The sequence below is a fragment of the Oncorhynchus gorbuscha genome, linkage group LG17 (genome assembly GCF_021184085.1).
Source record: "Oncorhynchus gorbuscha isolate QuinsamMale2020 ecotype Even-year linkage group LG17, OgorEven_v1.0, whole genome shotgun sequence".
Lineage (NCBI taxonomy): Eukaryota > Metazoa > Chordata > Actinopteri > Salmoniformes > Salmonidae > Oncorhynchus > Oncorhynchus gorbuscha.
Window position 1 is genome coordinate 9,046,466 of NC_060189.1, and position 18,355 is coordinate 9,064,820.

Genomic DNA, 18,355 nt, shown 5'->3' on the forward strand with positions numbered 1-18,355 from the left:
CAGGGACAGAGTATGGCCAACGCTAGCCCTTTACCTAGCAAGAGAGACAGGGACAGAGTATGGCCAACGCTAGCCCTTAACTCAGCCCGACAGACAGTCCCTGAGTATGGCCAATGCTAGCCCTTCACTCAGCCCGACAGACAGTCCCTGAGTATGGTCAATGCTAGCCCTTAACTCAGCCAGATAGACAGTCTCAGAGTATGGTCAATGCTAGCCCTTAACTCAGCCAGATAGATAGTCTCAGAGTATGGTCAATGCTAGCCCTTAACTCAGCCATATAGACAGTCTCAGAGTATGATCAATGCTAGCCCTTAACTCAGCCAGATAGACAGTCTCAGAGTATGGTCAATGCTAGCCCTTAACTCAGCCAGATAGACAGTCTCAGAGTATGCCATTAGGAAGTTTGTGTGCCATAAGAGAGCAATTCAAGAAACAGAATAGCACTCATGAGTGTTGGGCCAGTAACCGAAAGGTCACTGGTCTGAATCTCCGAGCCGACGAGGTGAATAAATCTGTCGATGTGCCCTTGAGCAAGGCACTTAACCCTAATTGCTCCTCCAAATCACCCATGGATAAGAGCATCGACTAAATTACTAAATTGTAAATATTGTAAGGATTAATCTCTTTTTCTGATACACATTCATACTTATATAACCGTCCAGCATACTGCATACTGCACAATGTGTTTACACTACTTGGTACACTTTCTGGTATCTTACTGTCATCCTAGGATTCTCACAATAGCACAGCACATGGAGCTGATGAGCTTAGTTCAGATAACAGTGCCAGTAGATACATGCTATATGAGTTTGTAGGGTGTGTAGACTGTCAATATGTATGTATGTATGTATCTATGTATGTATGCATGTGTGTTTGTATATGTATGTACTGACCTGGGCCCAGCTTGGCCACCGCGCACAGCAGGTCATAGTTGATAACAGGCGTTGCGTCTTCACTCTGGCTCCAGCCCACGGGTGGCGAGGCAGGGGGAGAGATGAGGAACTGTTTGACGGGCGCAGGAGGAGCCAAGTACGACTTGTCTATATCCTCCCCAGAATTCTGAATCTATATGAAGTGGAGAAGAGAGGAGAGTGGGACATGTCAGAATGGATGTCAGTGATAAAATCTGGGTCATGTTCATTTGGAATGGAAAATGTTGAAAACGTTTAGCAACTGAAAATGAAACAAGTCTAGGTAGTCCCTGCCTGTTTTTTTTTTTACTGTCTCCATTCCCAATCGACCTCTAACTCTTACCCCTATAGACTCTTACCCCTATAGACTCTTACCCCTATAGACTCTTACCCCTATAGACTCTTACCCCTATAGACTCTTACCCCTATAGACTCTTACCCCTATAGACTCTTACCCCTATAGACTCTTATCCCTATAGACTCTTATCCCTATAGACTCTTATCCCTATAGACTCTTACCCCTATAGACTCTTACCCCTATAGACTCTTACCCCTATAGACTCTTACCCTAATAGACTCTTATCCCCATAGACTCTTATCCCTATAGATTCTTACCCCTATAGACTCTTACCCCTATAGACTCTTACCCCTATAGACTCTTACCCCTATAGACTCTTATCCCTATAGACTTTTATCCCTATAGACTTTTATCCCTATAGACTTTTATCCCTATAGACTCTTATCCCTATAGACTCGTATTCCTATAGACTCTTACCCCTATAGACTCTTACCCCTATAGACTCTTACCCCTATAGACTCTTACCCCTATAGACTCTTACCCCTATAGACTCTTACCCCTATAGACTCTTACCACTATAGACTCTTACCACTATAGACTCTTACCACTATAGACTCTTATCCCTACAGACTCTTACCACTTCATGTAGATCTGTGAGGACTGGATCAGTATAATATATAAATAATCTTCCTGTTGGCTCCCTGGACTGAACACAATGTACTGGATTATATCTAATAGAAGACACACACACACACCTTGGCTCGTCCCTTATGGAACCCACACCTCAGAACACACACTCAGAACAAACACATGCTGAGTAAACACACAGACGGGTATGCATAAATACACAGAACACACACACACACACACACACACACACACTTCGCTACACTCGCATTAACATCTGCTAACCATGTGTATGTGACCGATAAAGTTTGATTTAATTTGACACACCTCTACATTAACAGACATTATACACACATATACATTCACATATACATTCACAAACACACACACACACAATGTACTGTATAGGTGTGTGTTTGTGAATGTATAGGTGTGTGTATAGGTGTGTGTTTTTGTGTGTGTGCCCATGAATTATACCATGAAATACCACTACATTCTCAATGGGGAGAGAACAGTAGAGAAATACCACTACATTCTCAATGGGGAGAGTACAGTAGAAAAATACCACTACATTCTCAATGGGGAGAGTACAGTAGAGAAATACCACTACATTCTCAATGGGGAGAGTACAGTAGAGAAATACCACTACATTCTCAATGGGGAGAGTACAGTAGAGAAATACCACTACATTCTCAATGGGGAGAGTACAGTAGAGAAATACCACTACATTCTCAATGGGGAGAGTACAGTAGAGAAATACCACTACATTCTCAATGGGGAGAGTACAGTAGAGAAATACCACTACATTCTCAATGGGGAGAGTACAGTAGAGAAATACCACTACATTCTCAATGGGGAGAGTACAGTAGAGAAATACCACTACATTCTCAATGAGGAGAGTACAGTAGAGAAATACCACTACATTCTCAATGGGGAGAGTACAGTAGAGAAATACCACTACATTCTCAATGGGGAGAGTACAGTAGAGAAATACCACTACATTCTCAATGGGGAGAGTACAGTAGAGAGATACCACTACATTCTCAATGGGGAGAGTACAGTAGAGAAATACCACTACATTCTCAATGGGGAGAGTACAGTAGAAAAATACCACTACATTCTCAATGGGGAGAGTACAGTAGAGAAATACCACTACATTCTCAATGGGGAGAGTACAGTAGATAAATACCACTACATTCTCAATGGGGAGTACAGTAGAGAAATACCACTACATTCTCAATGGGGAGAGTACAGTAGAGAGATACCACTACATTCTCAATGGGGAGAGTACAGTAGAGAAATACCACTACATTCTCAATGGGGAGAGTACAGTAGAGAAATACCACTACATTCTCAATGGGGAGAGTACAGTAGAGAAATACCACTACATTCTCAATGGGGAGAGTACAGTAGAGAAATACCACTACATTCTCAATGGGGAGAGTACAGTAGAGAAATACCACTACATTCTCAATGGGGAGAGTACAGTAGAGAAATACCACTACATTCTCAATGGGGAGAGTACAGTAGAGAGATACCACTACATTCTCAATGGGGAGAGTACAGTAGAGAAATACCACTACATTCTCAATGGGGAGAGTACAGTAGAGAGATACCACTACATTCTCAATGGGGAGAGTACAGTAGAGAAATACCACTACATTCTCAATGGGGAGAGTACAGTAGAAAAATACCACTACATTCTCAATGGGGAGAGTACAGTAGAGAAATACCACTACATTCTCAATGGGGAGAGTACAGTAGAGAAATACCACTACATTCTCAATGGGGAGAGTACAGTAGAGAAATACCACTACATTCTCAATGGGGAGAGTACAGTAGAGAAATACCACTACATTCTCAATGGGGAGAGTACAGTAGAGAAATACCACTACATTCTCAATGGGGAGAGTACAGTAGAGAAATACCACTACATTCTCAATGGGGAGAGTACAGTAGAGAAATAAAGAAAGGATAAAAGTCTGCACACAAATATGCTCCTCCCGAGTGCTTTGATTCAACCTGCACCACAAGTGCCTTCAGAACGTTTTCAAACCCTTGACTTATTCCACATTTTGTTGTGTTACAACCTGAATTCATAACAGATTCACCCATCTACACACAATACTCCATAATGACATAGTGAAAACATTTTGTAAGAAATTTTAGCAAATGTATTGAAAATTAAATACAGTAGTCACACCCCTGAGTCAATACTTTTGTAGAAGCACCTTTGGCAGCAATTACAGCTGTGAGTCTTTCTTGGTAAGTCTCCAAGAGCTTTGCACACCTGGATTGTTCATCATTTGCATATTATTCATTTCAAAATTCTTCAAGCTCTGTCAAATTGTTTGTTGATCATTGCTTGGCAACCATTTTCAGGTGTTGCCATAGATTTACAAGCAGATGTAAGTCAAAACTGTAACTCGGCCAGTCAGGAACATTCACTGTCTTCTTGGTAAGCAACTCTAGTGTAGATTTGGTCTTGTCTTTAAGGTTATTGTCCTGCTGAAAGGTGAATTCATTCTTCTAGAATGTTGCCTGTGCTTAGCTCCATTCCATTTCTTTTTTATCCCGAAAAACTCCCCAGTCGATTACAAGCATATCCATAACATGATGCAACCACCACTATGCTTGAAAAGATGGAGAATGGTACTCAGTAATGTGTTGTATTGGATTTGCCCCAAACATACACTACATGACCAAAAGTATGTGGACACCTGCTCCTCAAACATCTCATTCCAAAAATATGGGCTTTAATATGGAGTTGGTCCCCCCTTTCCTGCTAAAACAGTCTATACTCTTCTGGGAAGGCTTTCCACTAGATGTTGGAACATTGCTGTGGGGACTTGCTTCCATTCAGCCACAAGAGCAGTAGTGAGGTCGGGCACTGATGTTGGGCGATTAGGCCTGGCTCGCAGTCGGCGTTCCAATCATCCCAAAGGTGTTCGATGGGGTTGAGGTCAGGGCTCTGTGCAGGCCAGTCAAGTTCTTCCACACCAAGCTTGACAAACAATTTCTCTATGGACCTTGCTTTGTGCACGGGGCATTGTCATGCTGAAACAGGAAAGGGACTTCCCCAAAATGTTACTGAGCTCTTCAGTGAGGCCATTCTACTGCCAATGTTTGTCTATGGAGATTGCATGTCTGTGTGCTCGATTTTATACACTTGTCATTAAGGGGTGTGGCTGAAATAGCTGAGTCCACTAATTTGAAGGAGTGTCCACATACTTGTGCATATATAGTGTAACACTCTATACAGGACAAAGGGTGAATTACTTTGCCACATTTTTTTGCAGGTTCACTTTAGTGAAGGATGCATGTTTTGGAATATTCTATTCTGTACAGGCTTCCTTCTTTTCAATCTGTCAATAAGGTATGTATTGTGGAGTAACTACAATGTTGTTGATCCATCCTCAGTTTCCTCCTATCAGATTTATTAACCTCTGTAACTGTTTTAAAGTCACCATTGGCCTCATGATGAAATCCCTGAGAAGTTTCCTTCCTCTCCGGCAACTGAGTTAGTAAGGATGCCTGTATCTTTGTGGTGACTTGGTGTATTGATGCACCATCCAAAGTGTAATTAATAACTTCACCATGCTCAAAGGGATATTCAGTGTCTGCTTTTTAAATACTAATAGCCGCCCTTCTTTGCGAGGCATTGGAAAACATCCCTGGTCTGTGTGGTTGAATCTGTGTTTGAAATTCATTGCCCGACTGAGGGACCTTACAGATGATTGAATGTTTGGGGTACAGAGATGAGGTAGTCTTTCAAAAATCATGTTGAGGCCAGTGTTGTTGGGGCCAGTGTTGTTGGGGCCAGTTTCACACCCTTGGAGAGTACAGTGCATGCCCTAGGATTCAGTATACTGCTCTGAGTTTAGCCTCTGTAATACCTGGGGCCGTGCTCATTATGCACCAAATTAAAGAAAACAGACTAACTGGAAGAAATCACTCTTAAAAAGGCAGGTCTAACCTGGACTGTAATGACTCCCATATCTCCCAAAAGGCCCCAGTTCCGGCCCAAATCTTCCCCCAGGAAGAGCTCACTCACTTGGGCAAAGTAGAGCTTGAGCTGCTTGCCGTTGAACTCAGTCTCATGGAGCTCGATGCGAGCGCGGGCGGCCGCCTCCGGAGTGCTGAAACTGATGCGGACTCGCTTGAAGCTCTTGAACATCTGGAAGGACGTCTGCTCGTCATAGATCCTGAACAGGGCCTCGAACCTCTCCTGGGAGAGAAGGAAAGAAAGAGAGGACGGCCATTTTAGACTACAGATGACCCTGCACCCGTCCTGAAATGTCTCCGTCCATTCCAAAAACAGCATTGTATTGTATGTTACAAGATGTTGATTATGTAGTTCTACTGAATGCTGTAGTTTTAGCACCACTAACTTCCCGTTTACATAGCTATTAACTAAAACGCCAGTTCATGTTTCGAGCTCTATCACAGGTTTGTGCTTGGAAATGTCTAACTATGACATTGCATTGATGTTCCTTGTTCGATATGTTGGTATTTACTTATGATACAGTCCCAACATGTTTTGCATGTTAGTAATCCATTTTTCAAGAAACATGACTTTCAATGAGCTATGTGTAGGATGTGCATGCCTCATCCTGTTGGGCATAGCCCAAGGACACTGCTACGTGTCTGGCCCACATTTCTGTTTCTCACAAAAGGGACAATAATGTATCTATTCTATTCATTCGTCAAAGGGAGCAGAAATACAGTGGGAGAGATGGGAGTAGCGGAACAGTTAGGTGAATCGTTCAGCCATTTGAAACAGGATACGATCCTGTCATTTGAGCAATAGGGGACATAGGGGTGTCCCATGTCATAGATCCTCTTCTTGTTACTCCCTTCCTCTGTTGTGGTGGCACTCTAGGGGCATATGCTACGGTTAGTGGATTTTCAAGGAGCCATCAAGGAGACTATTCTTTCTCACTCATCAAACCTGTTCCGGAGAGAGGGAAGACAAGTGGCCATGAAACTAGGCAACGTTTATATGGCGCCGACTGCCTGCTGGTCGGCTTGGCTGTGCCATTTTGGGCTAGAGCAACTGTGATAGAATTTGGCTGAACAGAAAGGCTCTCAATCACATACATACTGTAGTTTTTACTAAAATGACACAATTGAATGAATGAAGCTTAATATACTATGACACAAAATAAGAATTCGTCCTCAAAATGAAACACAAATAATATTGGTATGTGTACTGTAGGGGTATGTGTCAGACTTTACTATTGGTACTAGATGATAACAAGATCATATCATGTAATTCACCTCGTTCCAATAGTATCGTCCAACACACAGAGCTTTAGGGTCTATTTACAGTGCATTCGGGAAGTATTCAGACCCCTTGACTTTTTCCACATTTTGTTACATCACAGCCTTGTTCTAAATGGATTAAATAAAACAAATCCTCATCAATCTACACACAATACCCCATAGTACCCCACACTCGGGCTCCCGAGTGGAGCAGCGGTCTAAGGAATTGCTAGAGGCGTCATAACAAACTCTGGTTCGACTCCGGGCTGTATCACAACTGGCCGTGATTGGGAGTCCCATAGGGTGTCGCACAATTGGCCCAGCGTCGTCCGGGTTAGAGTTTGGCCGGGGTAGGCCATCACTGTAAACAAGAATTTGTTCTTAACTGACTTGCCTATTTAAATAAAGGTTAAACAAAATAAAAAATTATCACAATAAAAACAGGTTTTTAGACATTTTTGTAAATTTATAAAAAACGTAAAACTGAAATACCTTATTTACATAGGTATTCAGACCCTTTGCTGTGAGACTCAAAATTGAGTTCAGGTGCATCCTGATTCCACTGATCATCCTTGAGATCCTGTCTATATAAGGTCCTACAGCTGACAGTGCATTGTCAGAGCAAAAACGAAGCCATGAGATCAAAGGAATTGTCTGTAGAGCTCCGAGACAGGATTGTGTCGAGGCACAGGTCTGGGGAAGGGTACCAAAACATTTCTGCAGCATTGAAGGTCCCCCTGGTTTGGAACCACCAAGACTCTTCCTAGAGCTGGCCGTCTGGCCAAACTGAGCAACTGGGGGAGAAGGGCCTTGGTCAGGGAGGCCAAGCGCCACATCTGGAGGAAACCTGACCCCATCCTACGGTGAAGCATGGTGGTGGCAGCATCATGCTGTGGGATGTTTTTCAGCGGCAGGGTCTGGGAGACTAGTCAGGATCGAGGCAAAGATGAAATGAGAAAAGTACAGAGCGATCCTTGATGAAAACCTGCTCCAGAGCGCTAAGGAACTCCGACTGGGACGAAAGTTCACCTTCCAACAGGACAGCGACCCAAAGCACACAGCCAAGACAAGAGTGGCAGGAGTGGCTTCGGGACAAGTCTCCTTGTCTCATGTCCTTGAATGGCCCAGCCAGAGCCCGGACTTGAACCCGATTGAACATCTCTGGAGAGACCTGAAAATAGCTGTGCAGCAACGCTCCCCATCCAACCTTGTAAGGAGAGTAATTACATTTCTCAGATGGATAATCTCCTCTCGTGCATGCCAAGACATGGGTTGACTAACATTGTTGTGTAATCTGGTGATGTGATGTTGTGTAATCTGGTGATGTAGTGTAATCTGGTGATGTGTTGTTGTGTAATCTGGTGATGTGTTGTAGTGTAATCTGATGATGTGTAATCTGGTGATGTTGTGTAATCTGGTGATGTGTTGTTGTGTAATCTGGTGATGTGTTGTTGTGTAATCTGGTGATGTGTTGTTGTGTAATCTGGTGATGTGTTGTAGTGTAATCTGGTAATGTGTTGTTGTGTAATCTGGTGATGTGTTGTTGTGTAATCTGGTAATGTGTTGTTGTGTAATCTGATGATGTGTTGTTGTGTACAAGGAGAAAACAAGACAGGCTCACCTTTAAGATCAGGTGTGTAGGGTGTAGTGTGTAGAGCGTAGTGTGTAGTGCGTAGTCTGTAGTGCGTAATGTGTAGTCTGTAGTCTAGTGTGTAGTGAGTAGTGAGTAGTGCGTACTGTGTAGTGTGTAGTGCGTAGTCTGTAGTGCGTAGGGGGTAGTGTGAAGTGAGTAGTGCGTAGTGTGTAGTGCGTAGTCTGTAGTGTGTCATGTGTAGTACATAATGTGTAGTGCGTAGTATGTAGTCGTAGTGTGTAGTGCGTAGTGTGTAGTTTGAAAAACAGACAAAGGTGGTGGGTGCTTCACACACAGTAAGGTAAACATAGGTGTGTTTGGTCTGGGTCTCGGTGTCGGTGAAACAGTGTGATTAAAAAGTTGATGTCATAGTAAACAACAGGATGTTGAAGAACCTCAGTGTAGATGTACGGTATCCTCCGCTACAGTACAGTGAGTGATTTCATCCAGTCACAGTTAAACCATAATGACATAATGATTACATCATGGTAACTTCAACTCATGCTATGACAGGCTTCAATTTAGCCTAGCCTAAGGGTTAGTGTGTTGGGCCAGAAACCAAAAGGTGGCTGGATCAAATCCACGAGCTGACATGGTAAAAACCTGTCATTCTAGTCCTGAGCAAGGCAGTTAACCCACTGTTCCCCGGGCGCTGAAGACGCGGATGTCGATGATGGAAGCACCCTGCATCTCTCTGATTCAAAGACAGATTTCAGTTGAATGCATTCAGTTGTACAACCGACTAGGTTTCCCCCTTTCCCCAATGTTTCTGTCTGCTATGTTCCTGAAACATGCCCCAATCTAATCATTAATGGACCTGAAACATGCCCTACTCTAATCATTAACGGACCTGAAACATGCCCTACTCTAATAATTATTGGACCTGAAACATGCCCTAATCTAATCAGGAATGGACCTGAAACACGCCCTACTCTAATCATTATTGGACCTGAAACATGCCCTACTCTAATCATTATTGGACCTGAAACATGCCCTAATCTAATCCTTAATTAATGGACCTGAAACATGCCCTAATCTAATCAGGAATTGACCTGAAACATGCCCTAATCTAATCAGGAATGGACCTGAAACATGCCCTACTCTAATCATTATTGGACCTGAAACATGCCCTACTCTAATCATTATTGGACCTGAAACATGCCCTAATCTAATCCTTAATTAATGGACCTGAAACATGCCCTAATCTAATCAGGAATTGACCTGAAACATGCCCTAATCTAATCAGTAATGGACCTGAAACATGCCCTAATCTAATCACGAATGGACCTGAAACATGCCCTAATCTAATCAGTAATGGACCTAGGCTGCATGCCATCAAACTCCCAGAGTGATAAGCTTGTACTTTGAAATACCCCACACTCATTTACATTTTTTCAATTGCTAACATACATTGTCAAAACTCTTCACACGGTCATCGAAACAGAAGTGTATGTGGACCAAACTGTTAAACATGTTTCATTGTTTTCACACAAAATGCATTCAACGACCACATTCTCCAAAATCCATGAACTCTTTTCTCCTTCATACTCCACCACCTACAAAACTATATATTTGAAGCACGTTTTCAAATGCTAACACACTGTTTCCAAAACTGTTAACACATTCAAAACAGAATGATGGCAAAAGTCATGCATTTCTGCAGTAACCAGACTGAAACATATCGAACATCTCAGCAGAATATTTAATCATTCCAAACACAGCTGATTGCAATTTCATCTGAAAGCCTACCCAAGTGTCCTGTTTTTAGTCTTGTTACCAAACAGACAAAAGAGGACGGCTTCAGGATGATTTAGTTTAGAAACATGGGATCAAGGAAGACAGGTTGGTGGGGGAAGCGAGAGGGAGAATGTGGGGAGGACAAAGGAGATGAAGACCAAGAGCGGTGGTCTCTGATGAGATAAGGGCCACAATTATCGACCATGTTGTAAACCATGCTCTCTCGATTGTAACCAAATCTGCAGCGTTCAACAGTTGCATCAATAGTACGAATTTTCTAGCAAAACAACAGGTGAGATGTGCATCCGTCAGTGATCATTGATAAGTGTTAATACGTATTACAGTACAATAACAGTATGTTCACATTTTTACATGTACTGACATTTTGAAATATATTGTTTTGTGTTTTTCAGTAGGATCCAAAGGTTGCCTCCCACAGGAGGGAGAGGCAGAATATTATCAGACGCGCAGGAAATTGCCATTGTTGACATGGTAATTGGCAACAATGCAGTAAAACTGCAGGAAATTCGGGACAGAGTGCTGGCAGACGATATCACTTTTGGGAATGTGAATACGGTCAGCACAACGACAATTGCCAAAGTCCCAGAGAAACATAAAATAAGGACAAAGCAGTTGTAAACTGTACCCTTTGAGAGAAACGGTGAACGTGTGAAAGAACTCCGGTATCAATATGTCCAGGTAAGATGTCTGTTCAATAACCAAACAGGGTACATACAGCGCTATGCATAATGTCAAGTAGTGTAAAACTGTGGATTTACTGTATTTTAGAGAGTAATGGAGATTCAAACTGGGGAAAAAATGCCACAGGGGAAGAAATGTGATTGGACAGAGAGCAACCGTGGATGTCCCAGGCCAGAGAGGGACTAACATCACAATGTGTGCAGCACTGTCCAATGATGGTTTGCTGTTACACAAACCATTGGCCCCTACAATACAGAGAGGCTCATTTATTTTCTGGATGACCTGCATAATCGACTTGTGTCAGTGGAGGAAAGGGTCAAGAAACTCCCCTACCTTCGTTGTTGTGTGGGGATCATGTGGCATTCCACCACTCTGCTGCAGTCACAGACTGGTTTGCTGCACATCCCAGGATATCAGTACTATTCCTGCCTCCATACTCCCCCTACCTAAAATCCATAGAGAAGTTTTTCTCTGCATGGAGGTGGAAGGTTTATGACCACCATCCACATGACCAGATGTCCTTACTGGATGCAATGAATGCAGGGTGTGGAGACACTTCTCCTGAAGACTGACAGGGTTGGATTAGACATTCCAGAAGATCCTTCCCAAGATGCATCACCAGAGAAGACATAAGATGTAATGTTGATGAGAACTTGTGGCCAAATGCAAAAGAGAGGGAGAACTAGAACCCTCACAGTACTGTACAATACGAGTGATTATACTATACATGTTGATGAGAACTGTACAGTATGAGTGATTATATTGTACATGTTGATGAGAACTAGAACCCTCACAGTACTGTACAGTGTGAGTGATTATACTATACATGTTGATGAGAACTAGAACCCTCACAGTGCTGTACAGTGTGAGTGATTATACTATACATGTTGATGAGAACTAGAACCCTCACAGTACTGTACAGTATGAGTAATTATACTATACATGTTGATGAGAACTAGAACCCTCATAGTACGCAAGTATAACACCATGGGACCACGCAGCCGTCATACCGCTCAGGAAGGAGACGCGTTCTGTCTCCTAGAGATGAACGTACATTGGTGCGAAAAGTGCAAATCAATCCCAGAAAAACAGCAAGGGACCTTGTGAAGATGCAGGAGCAAACAGGTACAAAAGTATCTATATCTACAGTAAAACGAGTCCTATATCGACATAACCTGAAAGGCCACTCAGCAAGGAAGAAGCCAAAACCACCATAAAAAAGACAGACTACGGTTTGCAACTGCACATGGGGAATTAAAAAAAAACTTTTTGGAGAAATGTCCCCTGGTCTGATGAAACAAAAATAGAACTGTTTGGCCATAATGACCATTGTTATGTTTGGAGGAAAAAGGGGAAGGCTTGCAAGCTGAAGAACACCATTCCAACCATGAAGCATGGTGGTGGCAGAATCATGTTGTGGGGGTGCTTTGCTGCAGGAGGGACTGGTGCACTTCACAAAATAGATGGCATCATGAAGCAGGAAAATTACGTGGATATATTGACGCAACATCTCAAGACATCAGTCAGGAAGTTAAAGCTTGGTCGCAAATGGGTCTTCCAACTGGACAATGACCCCAAGCATAGTTCCAAAGTTGTGGCAAAATGGCTTAAAGACAACAAAGTCAAGGTATTGGAGTGGCCATCACAAAGCCCTGACCTCAATCCCGTATAACATTTGTGGGAGGCTACCTGAAACATTTGACTCAAGTTAAACAATTTGAAGGCAATACTACCAAATACTTATTGAGTGTATGTAAACCTCTGACCCACTGGGAATGTGATGAAATAAATAAAAGCTGAAATAAATCATTCCCTCTACTATCATTCTGACATTTCACATTCTTAAAATAAAGTGGTGATCCTAACTGACCTAAGACAAGGAATGTTTAAATGTGTTTGGCTAAGGTGTATGTAAACTTCCGACTTCAGCTGTAGTATGCCAATATATTCAGCCCCATTTTTAATTGTATTCTATAGGATTAACGCTCCCCACGCTATACCCTGATTTCTATCTCTGTGGAACGGAGCGAGTCCCCAGGGGCATTACATCTCATCCGTCGATACCGACGTAACACAACCACTGTCAGACTGCCTCAGTTGCAGTTATGTAGACTCACAGTCATTTTGACATGAGTTGTTTTAACTGTTTGGACAGTTGTTTTTTTGTTGTTGCAGTGAATACTAAGGCTTATTGCGGCAAGGATATCTAACGTGTGTTTTAATTTGATCTGCATTACCATAAGCCTCTATGAGGGAGGTAAATGTGAGTTGTTTTGCAAGTTTCTAGCGCTGAAGGCTAGGCTCAAATTTAAGTGTGTGTGTTTTTTGTTATTGGTTTGTTATAGTCTTTAGCATTAGCACGTGAGAAATAACTACCTACTCTGAGGTAAATGCTCATAATAGCATCCGGTGGACTTGTCCAGACTAGTCTGTGGTCAGTAGTTCCCATCGTTGCCAACCTCAGACCTCACTCAGTCTGTCTGTGGTGAAGGTAACGGTCACTCTACCAACGGGCAGAATCAGAAAGTAAACTAGATGTTAGCCTGTGCGCTAACACTCGCCTCTGTGCTCTGCAATCCTACCAGTTAGTATGGGGGTGAACGCGTTGTGCTATCTTGTTTCCACACCAAACAAACACTCCTATCGTTCATTATGAGATGCATCCGTTTCTTTTACAGCCGTGATATTCTAATCTAGACTCATTCAAAGCTACCCTTTCCTACCAAGTAACAACCCTTTCCTACAATTGGACACACGTTTGTTTCAAGGCTAATTTGAGAATAGGGACAAAGGCAAAGGCAAACAGTAGATGGCTGATATTGTCAATGTAAATATTGTAAAATGTTGCAGTTTGTTCACTATTGCATGGTAGGTGAGGTTAGTGATATATCCTATTAACTAAATCCCTGTTAACTAAAGCCCTGCTAACTAAAGCCCTGTTAACTAAAGCCCTGTTAACTAAAGCCCTGCCTTGATGGGTTTGTCCTAACTAAAGCCCTGTTAACTAAAGCCCTGTTAACTAAAGCCCTGCCTTGATGGGTTTGTCCTAACTAAAGCCCTGTTAACTAAAGCCCTGTTAACTAAAGCCCTGCCTTGATGGGTTTGTCCTAACTAAAGCCCTGTTAACTATATTTTACATTGACATTTTAGTCATTTAGCAGATGCTCTCATCCAGAGAGACATTGTTTTTTCATTTTTTCATACTGGTCCCCCATGGGAATCGAACCCACTACCCTGGCGCTGCAAGTGCCCTATCTAAAGCACTGCCTTGATGGGTTTGTCCTTCACTAAAGCAAATGTATGTTTTTCAAATGCCTGCATCGAAATAATCACGGTTTAGTTATTTTTAGTTTTCTTATGACAGTTTTTCCGCTTGTTCTCCTGTTGTATTTTTGGTGTTCTGTGATGTGTGCACCTCCCCATTTACACCAGAGATCTGTATATAATGAAGAGATGCCCACCTCTCCCTTATCAATGGGTGTTGTTCCCAAAGGCGGGAAGGCCTTTGTCCTTAACTAAAGCCCTGCCTGAATGGGATTGACCTTAACTAAAGCCCTGTTAACTAAAGCCCTGCTTCGATGGGTTTGACCTTAACTAAAGCCCTGCCTGAATGGGTTTGACCTTAACTAAAGCCCTGTTAACTAAAGCTCTGCCTCAATGGGTTTGACCTTAACTAAAGCCCTGCCTGAATGGGTTTGACCTTAACTAAAGCCCTGTTAACTAAAGCCCTGCCTGAATGGGTTTGACCTTAACTAAAGCCCTGTTAACTAAAGCTCTGCCTTCATGGGTTTGACCTTAACTAAAGCCCTGTTAACTAAAGCCCTGCCTGAATGGGTTTGACCTTAACTAAAGCCCTGTTAACTAAAGCCCTGTTAACTAAAGCCCTGTTAACTAAAGCCCTGCTTCGATGGGTTTGACCTTAACTAAAGCCCTATTAACTAAAGCCCTGTTAACTAAAGCCCTGCTTCGATGGGTTTGACCTTAACTAAAGCCCTGTTAACTAAAGCCCTGCCTGAATGGGTTTGACCTTAACTAAAGCCCTGTTAACTAAAGCCCTGCCTCAATGGGTTTGACCTTAACTAAAGCCCTGTTAACTAAAGCCCTGCCTCAATGGGTTTGACCTTAACTAAAGCCCTGTTAACTAAAGCCCTGCCTGAATGGGTTTGACCTTAACTAAAGCCCTGTTAACTAAAGCCCTGCCTGAATGGGTTTGACCTTAACTAAAGCCCTGTTAACTAAAGCTCTGCCTCAATGGGTTTGACCTTAACTAAAGCCCTGCCTGAATGGGTTTGACCTTAACTAAAGCCCTGTTAACTAAAGCTCTGCCTTCATGGGAGCACTGATTACCCGCTGACTAGACGGATATGAGTTTTTGGCTAGTCAACCAGGGTTGGATCAGGGTCGTACCGATGTTATGCTGAAATCACCACTATCAGTACATTTCCACTGATGCTTATGTCATCAGAAAACTTTTAGTCACCATTATGTTATTCACTTTACTCTTTGGACTTTGCAAATATGAAATGTCTGAGGTTTCATCCAGATGACTACCTCGTGTTGTTTTTTTTCTACATTCTAAGCAGAAGGGAAAACAGCCCTGTTACAGTGTATAGCACTTTGCAATAACAGGGAGACGTTGTTTCTGCTTATAGAAGTACAGCCCAACTGTTGTTGTATGACCCTGGTTTGAGTGCATCAGCAGAGTGTGTGTGTGTGTGTGTGTGTTTAAGTATGGGCCCGCAGCCCTGCTAATCGTCACTGAGCCCGATGCTAAACTAAGCAAACGACATGCTACGTTTACATAACACAACAGACAGATACATTTGTGTGTGTGTTGCTGTCGGTTTGTGTGTGTGAGAGACGTGCGTGTGTGGTGTGTGTTCCTCTCATCCACACTGTAACAACACAGAGACAGCTCATTGTAATTCGATCTCTAACTCATCCCTTGTGTCGCTCCTAGACCAAAGTAGCCGAACAACAAACAGTACCTTCGCAATATATTCACAAACCATCGATGTGTTTAGCTTGATCAACTGTTTTTCGGTTGATTTCCTTTCGGGAATAATCACTTCCTGTCTTGATGTTGTTGTGGCCGTGACAGCTTTTCCATTACCACCAGGAAAATGACCACCACATTACCCACAGGGCAATCTGCTGAAAGATGACCACTGCCTCAGGAGATTGTGTCACTCATCTCTGTCTCTCTCTCTCTCTCTTGGCTCCTTTTGACCAGCTCATTGGCCAGTCCAATTCACCTGGAGTTGTACATAAAGGTGGCATAGAGATAGTGGAGGAGCATGGGTAATGTGGAGGAGCACGGGTAATGTGGAGGAGCATGGGTAATGTGGAGGAGCATGGGTAATGTGGAGGAGCATGGGTAATGTGGAGGAGCATGGGTAATGTGGAGGAGCATGGGTAATGTGGTAATGGACACCTTTTTTCTTAAGGAGCTAGATTTTGGCTACTTTCCAATGTACTTAGAATGGATGCCCAGTGGGTTGCCTCATACTAAGTGCTATATTCTAGTATAGCTATTGGCTATTGGAACAGAGCCTTTTGTCTGTTTCAGGCTTGGCCAAAGACACAAAAAATTAGACCAGATGGGTCTTTTCTTGGCACTCCGCATTACGGGGAGAGATTGGGGGTAAGGCCCTGCTTGACACTCAGCATTAAGGAGAGAGATTGGGGGTATAAGGCCCTGCTTGATACTCAGCATTAAGGAGAGAGATTGGGGGTAAGGCCCTGCTTGACACTCAGCATTAAGGAGTGAGATTGGGGGTAAGGCCCTGCTTGGCACTCCGCATTAAGGAGAGAGATTGGGGGTATAAGGCCCTGCTTGATACTCGGCATTAAGGAGAGAGATTGGGGGTATAAGGCCCTGCTTGGCACTCATCATTAAGGAGAGAGATTGTGGGTAAGGCCCTGCTTGATACTCAGCATTAAGGAGATAGATTGGGGGTATAAGGCCCCGCTTGGCACTCATCATTAAGGAGAAAGATTGGGGGTAAGGAACTATGATATACACTCAGCAAAAAAACAAACAGCCCTTTCTCAGGACCCCGTCTTTCAAAGATAATTCGTAAAAATCCAAATAACTTCACAGATATTTATCATAAAGGGTTAATACACTGTTTCCCATTCTTGTTCAATGAACCATAAACAATGAATGAACATGCATCTGTGGAACGGTCGTTAAGACACTACCAGCTTACAAATGGGGCGGCAGGGTAGCCTAGTGGTTAGAGCGTTGGACTAGTAACCGGAAGGTTGCAAGTTCAAATCCCCGAGCTGACAGGGTACAAATCTGTCATTCTGCCCCAGTTAACCCACTGTTCCTAGGCCGTCATTGAAAATAAGAATTTGTTCTTAACTGACTTGCCTAGTTAAATAAAGGTAAAATAAATTAAAATTTAAAAAAATGTAATTGTCACAGTTCTGAAATCTTAGGACACTAAAGAGGCCTTTCTACTGATTCTGACAAACACCAAAAGAAAGATGCCCAGGGTCCCTGCTCATCTGTGTGAACGTGCCTTAGGAATGCTGCAAGGCGGCATGAGGACTGCAGATGAGGCCAGGGCAATAAATTGCAATGTCCTTATTGTGAAACGCCTAAGACAGTGCTACAGGGAGACAGGATGGACAGTTGACAGCGTCCTTCGCGTTTATCCTTGAAGGAATGAGCGGTGGAGGTGGAGGGTCCATCGTGGTCTGGGGCGGTGTGTCACAGCATCATCGGACTGAGTTTGTTGTCATTACAGACAATCTCAATGCTGTGCGTTACAGGGAAGACATCCTCCTCCCTCATGAATGTTGCTTCCAATGTAATTGTCTGCATCATTTCCAATCCCCCATATTTTTTTGGTAAATATATATATCCATACACGCATGCATACATATACACATATATACATACACATACCTATATAGACATATATATACACATACCTATATAGACATATATACATACACATATCTATATAGACATAAATATACACATATATACATACACATACCTATATAGACATATATACATACACATATCTATATAGACATAAATATACACATATATACATACACATACCTATATAGACATATATACATACACATATCTATATAGACATAAATATACACATATATACATACACATACCTATATAGACATACATATAGACATATATACATA

General features: G+C 42.6%; 1 protein-coding gene across 5 annotated transcripts in view; it reads right to left on the reverse strand.

Annotated features, from left to right (window-relative positions):
- Nucleotides 1-18,355, reverse strand: part of LOC124001290 (calcipressin-3-like) — a 77,126-nt gene that overhangs the window by 9,595 nt on the left and 49,176 nt on the right. For 2 of the 5 annotated variants that reach the window (XM_046307959.1, XM_046307957.1), the window contains 2 exons: nucleotides 5,891-6,064; nucleotides 894-1,065 (listed from right to left, as the gene is read on the reverse strand). In XM_046307959.1, coding sequence (XP_046163915.1) covers nucleotides 894-1,065; nucleotides 5,891-6,064 — 346 coding nt within the window. Of the gene's footprint in view, nucleotides 1-893; nucleotides 1,066-5,812; nucleotides 6,065-18,355 lie in introns of all 5 variants that reach the window. The other 3 variants (XM_046307958.1, XM_046307955.1, XM_046307960.1) reach the window with 2 other exon arrangements.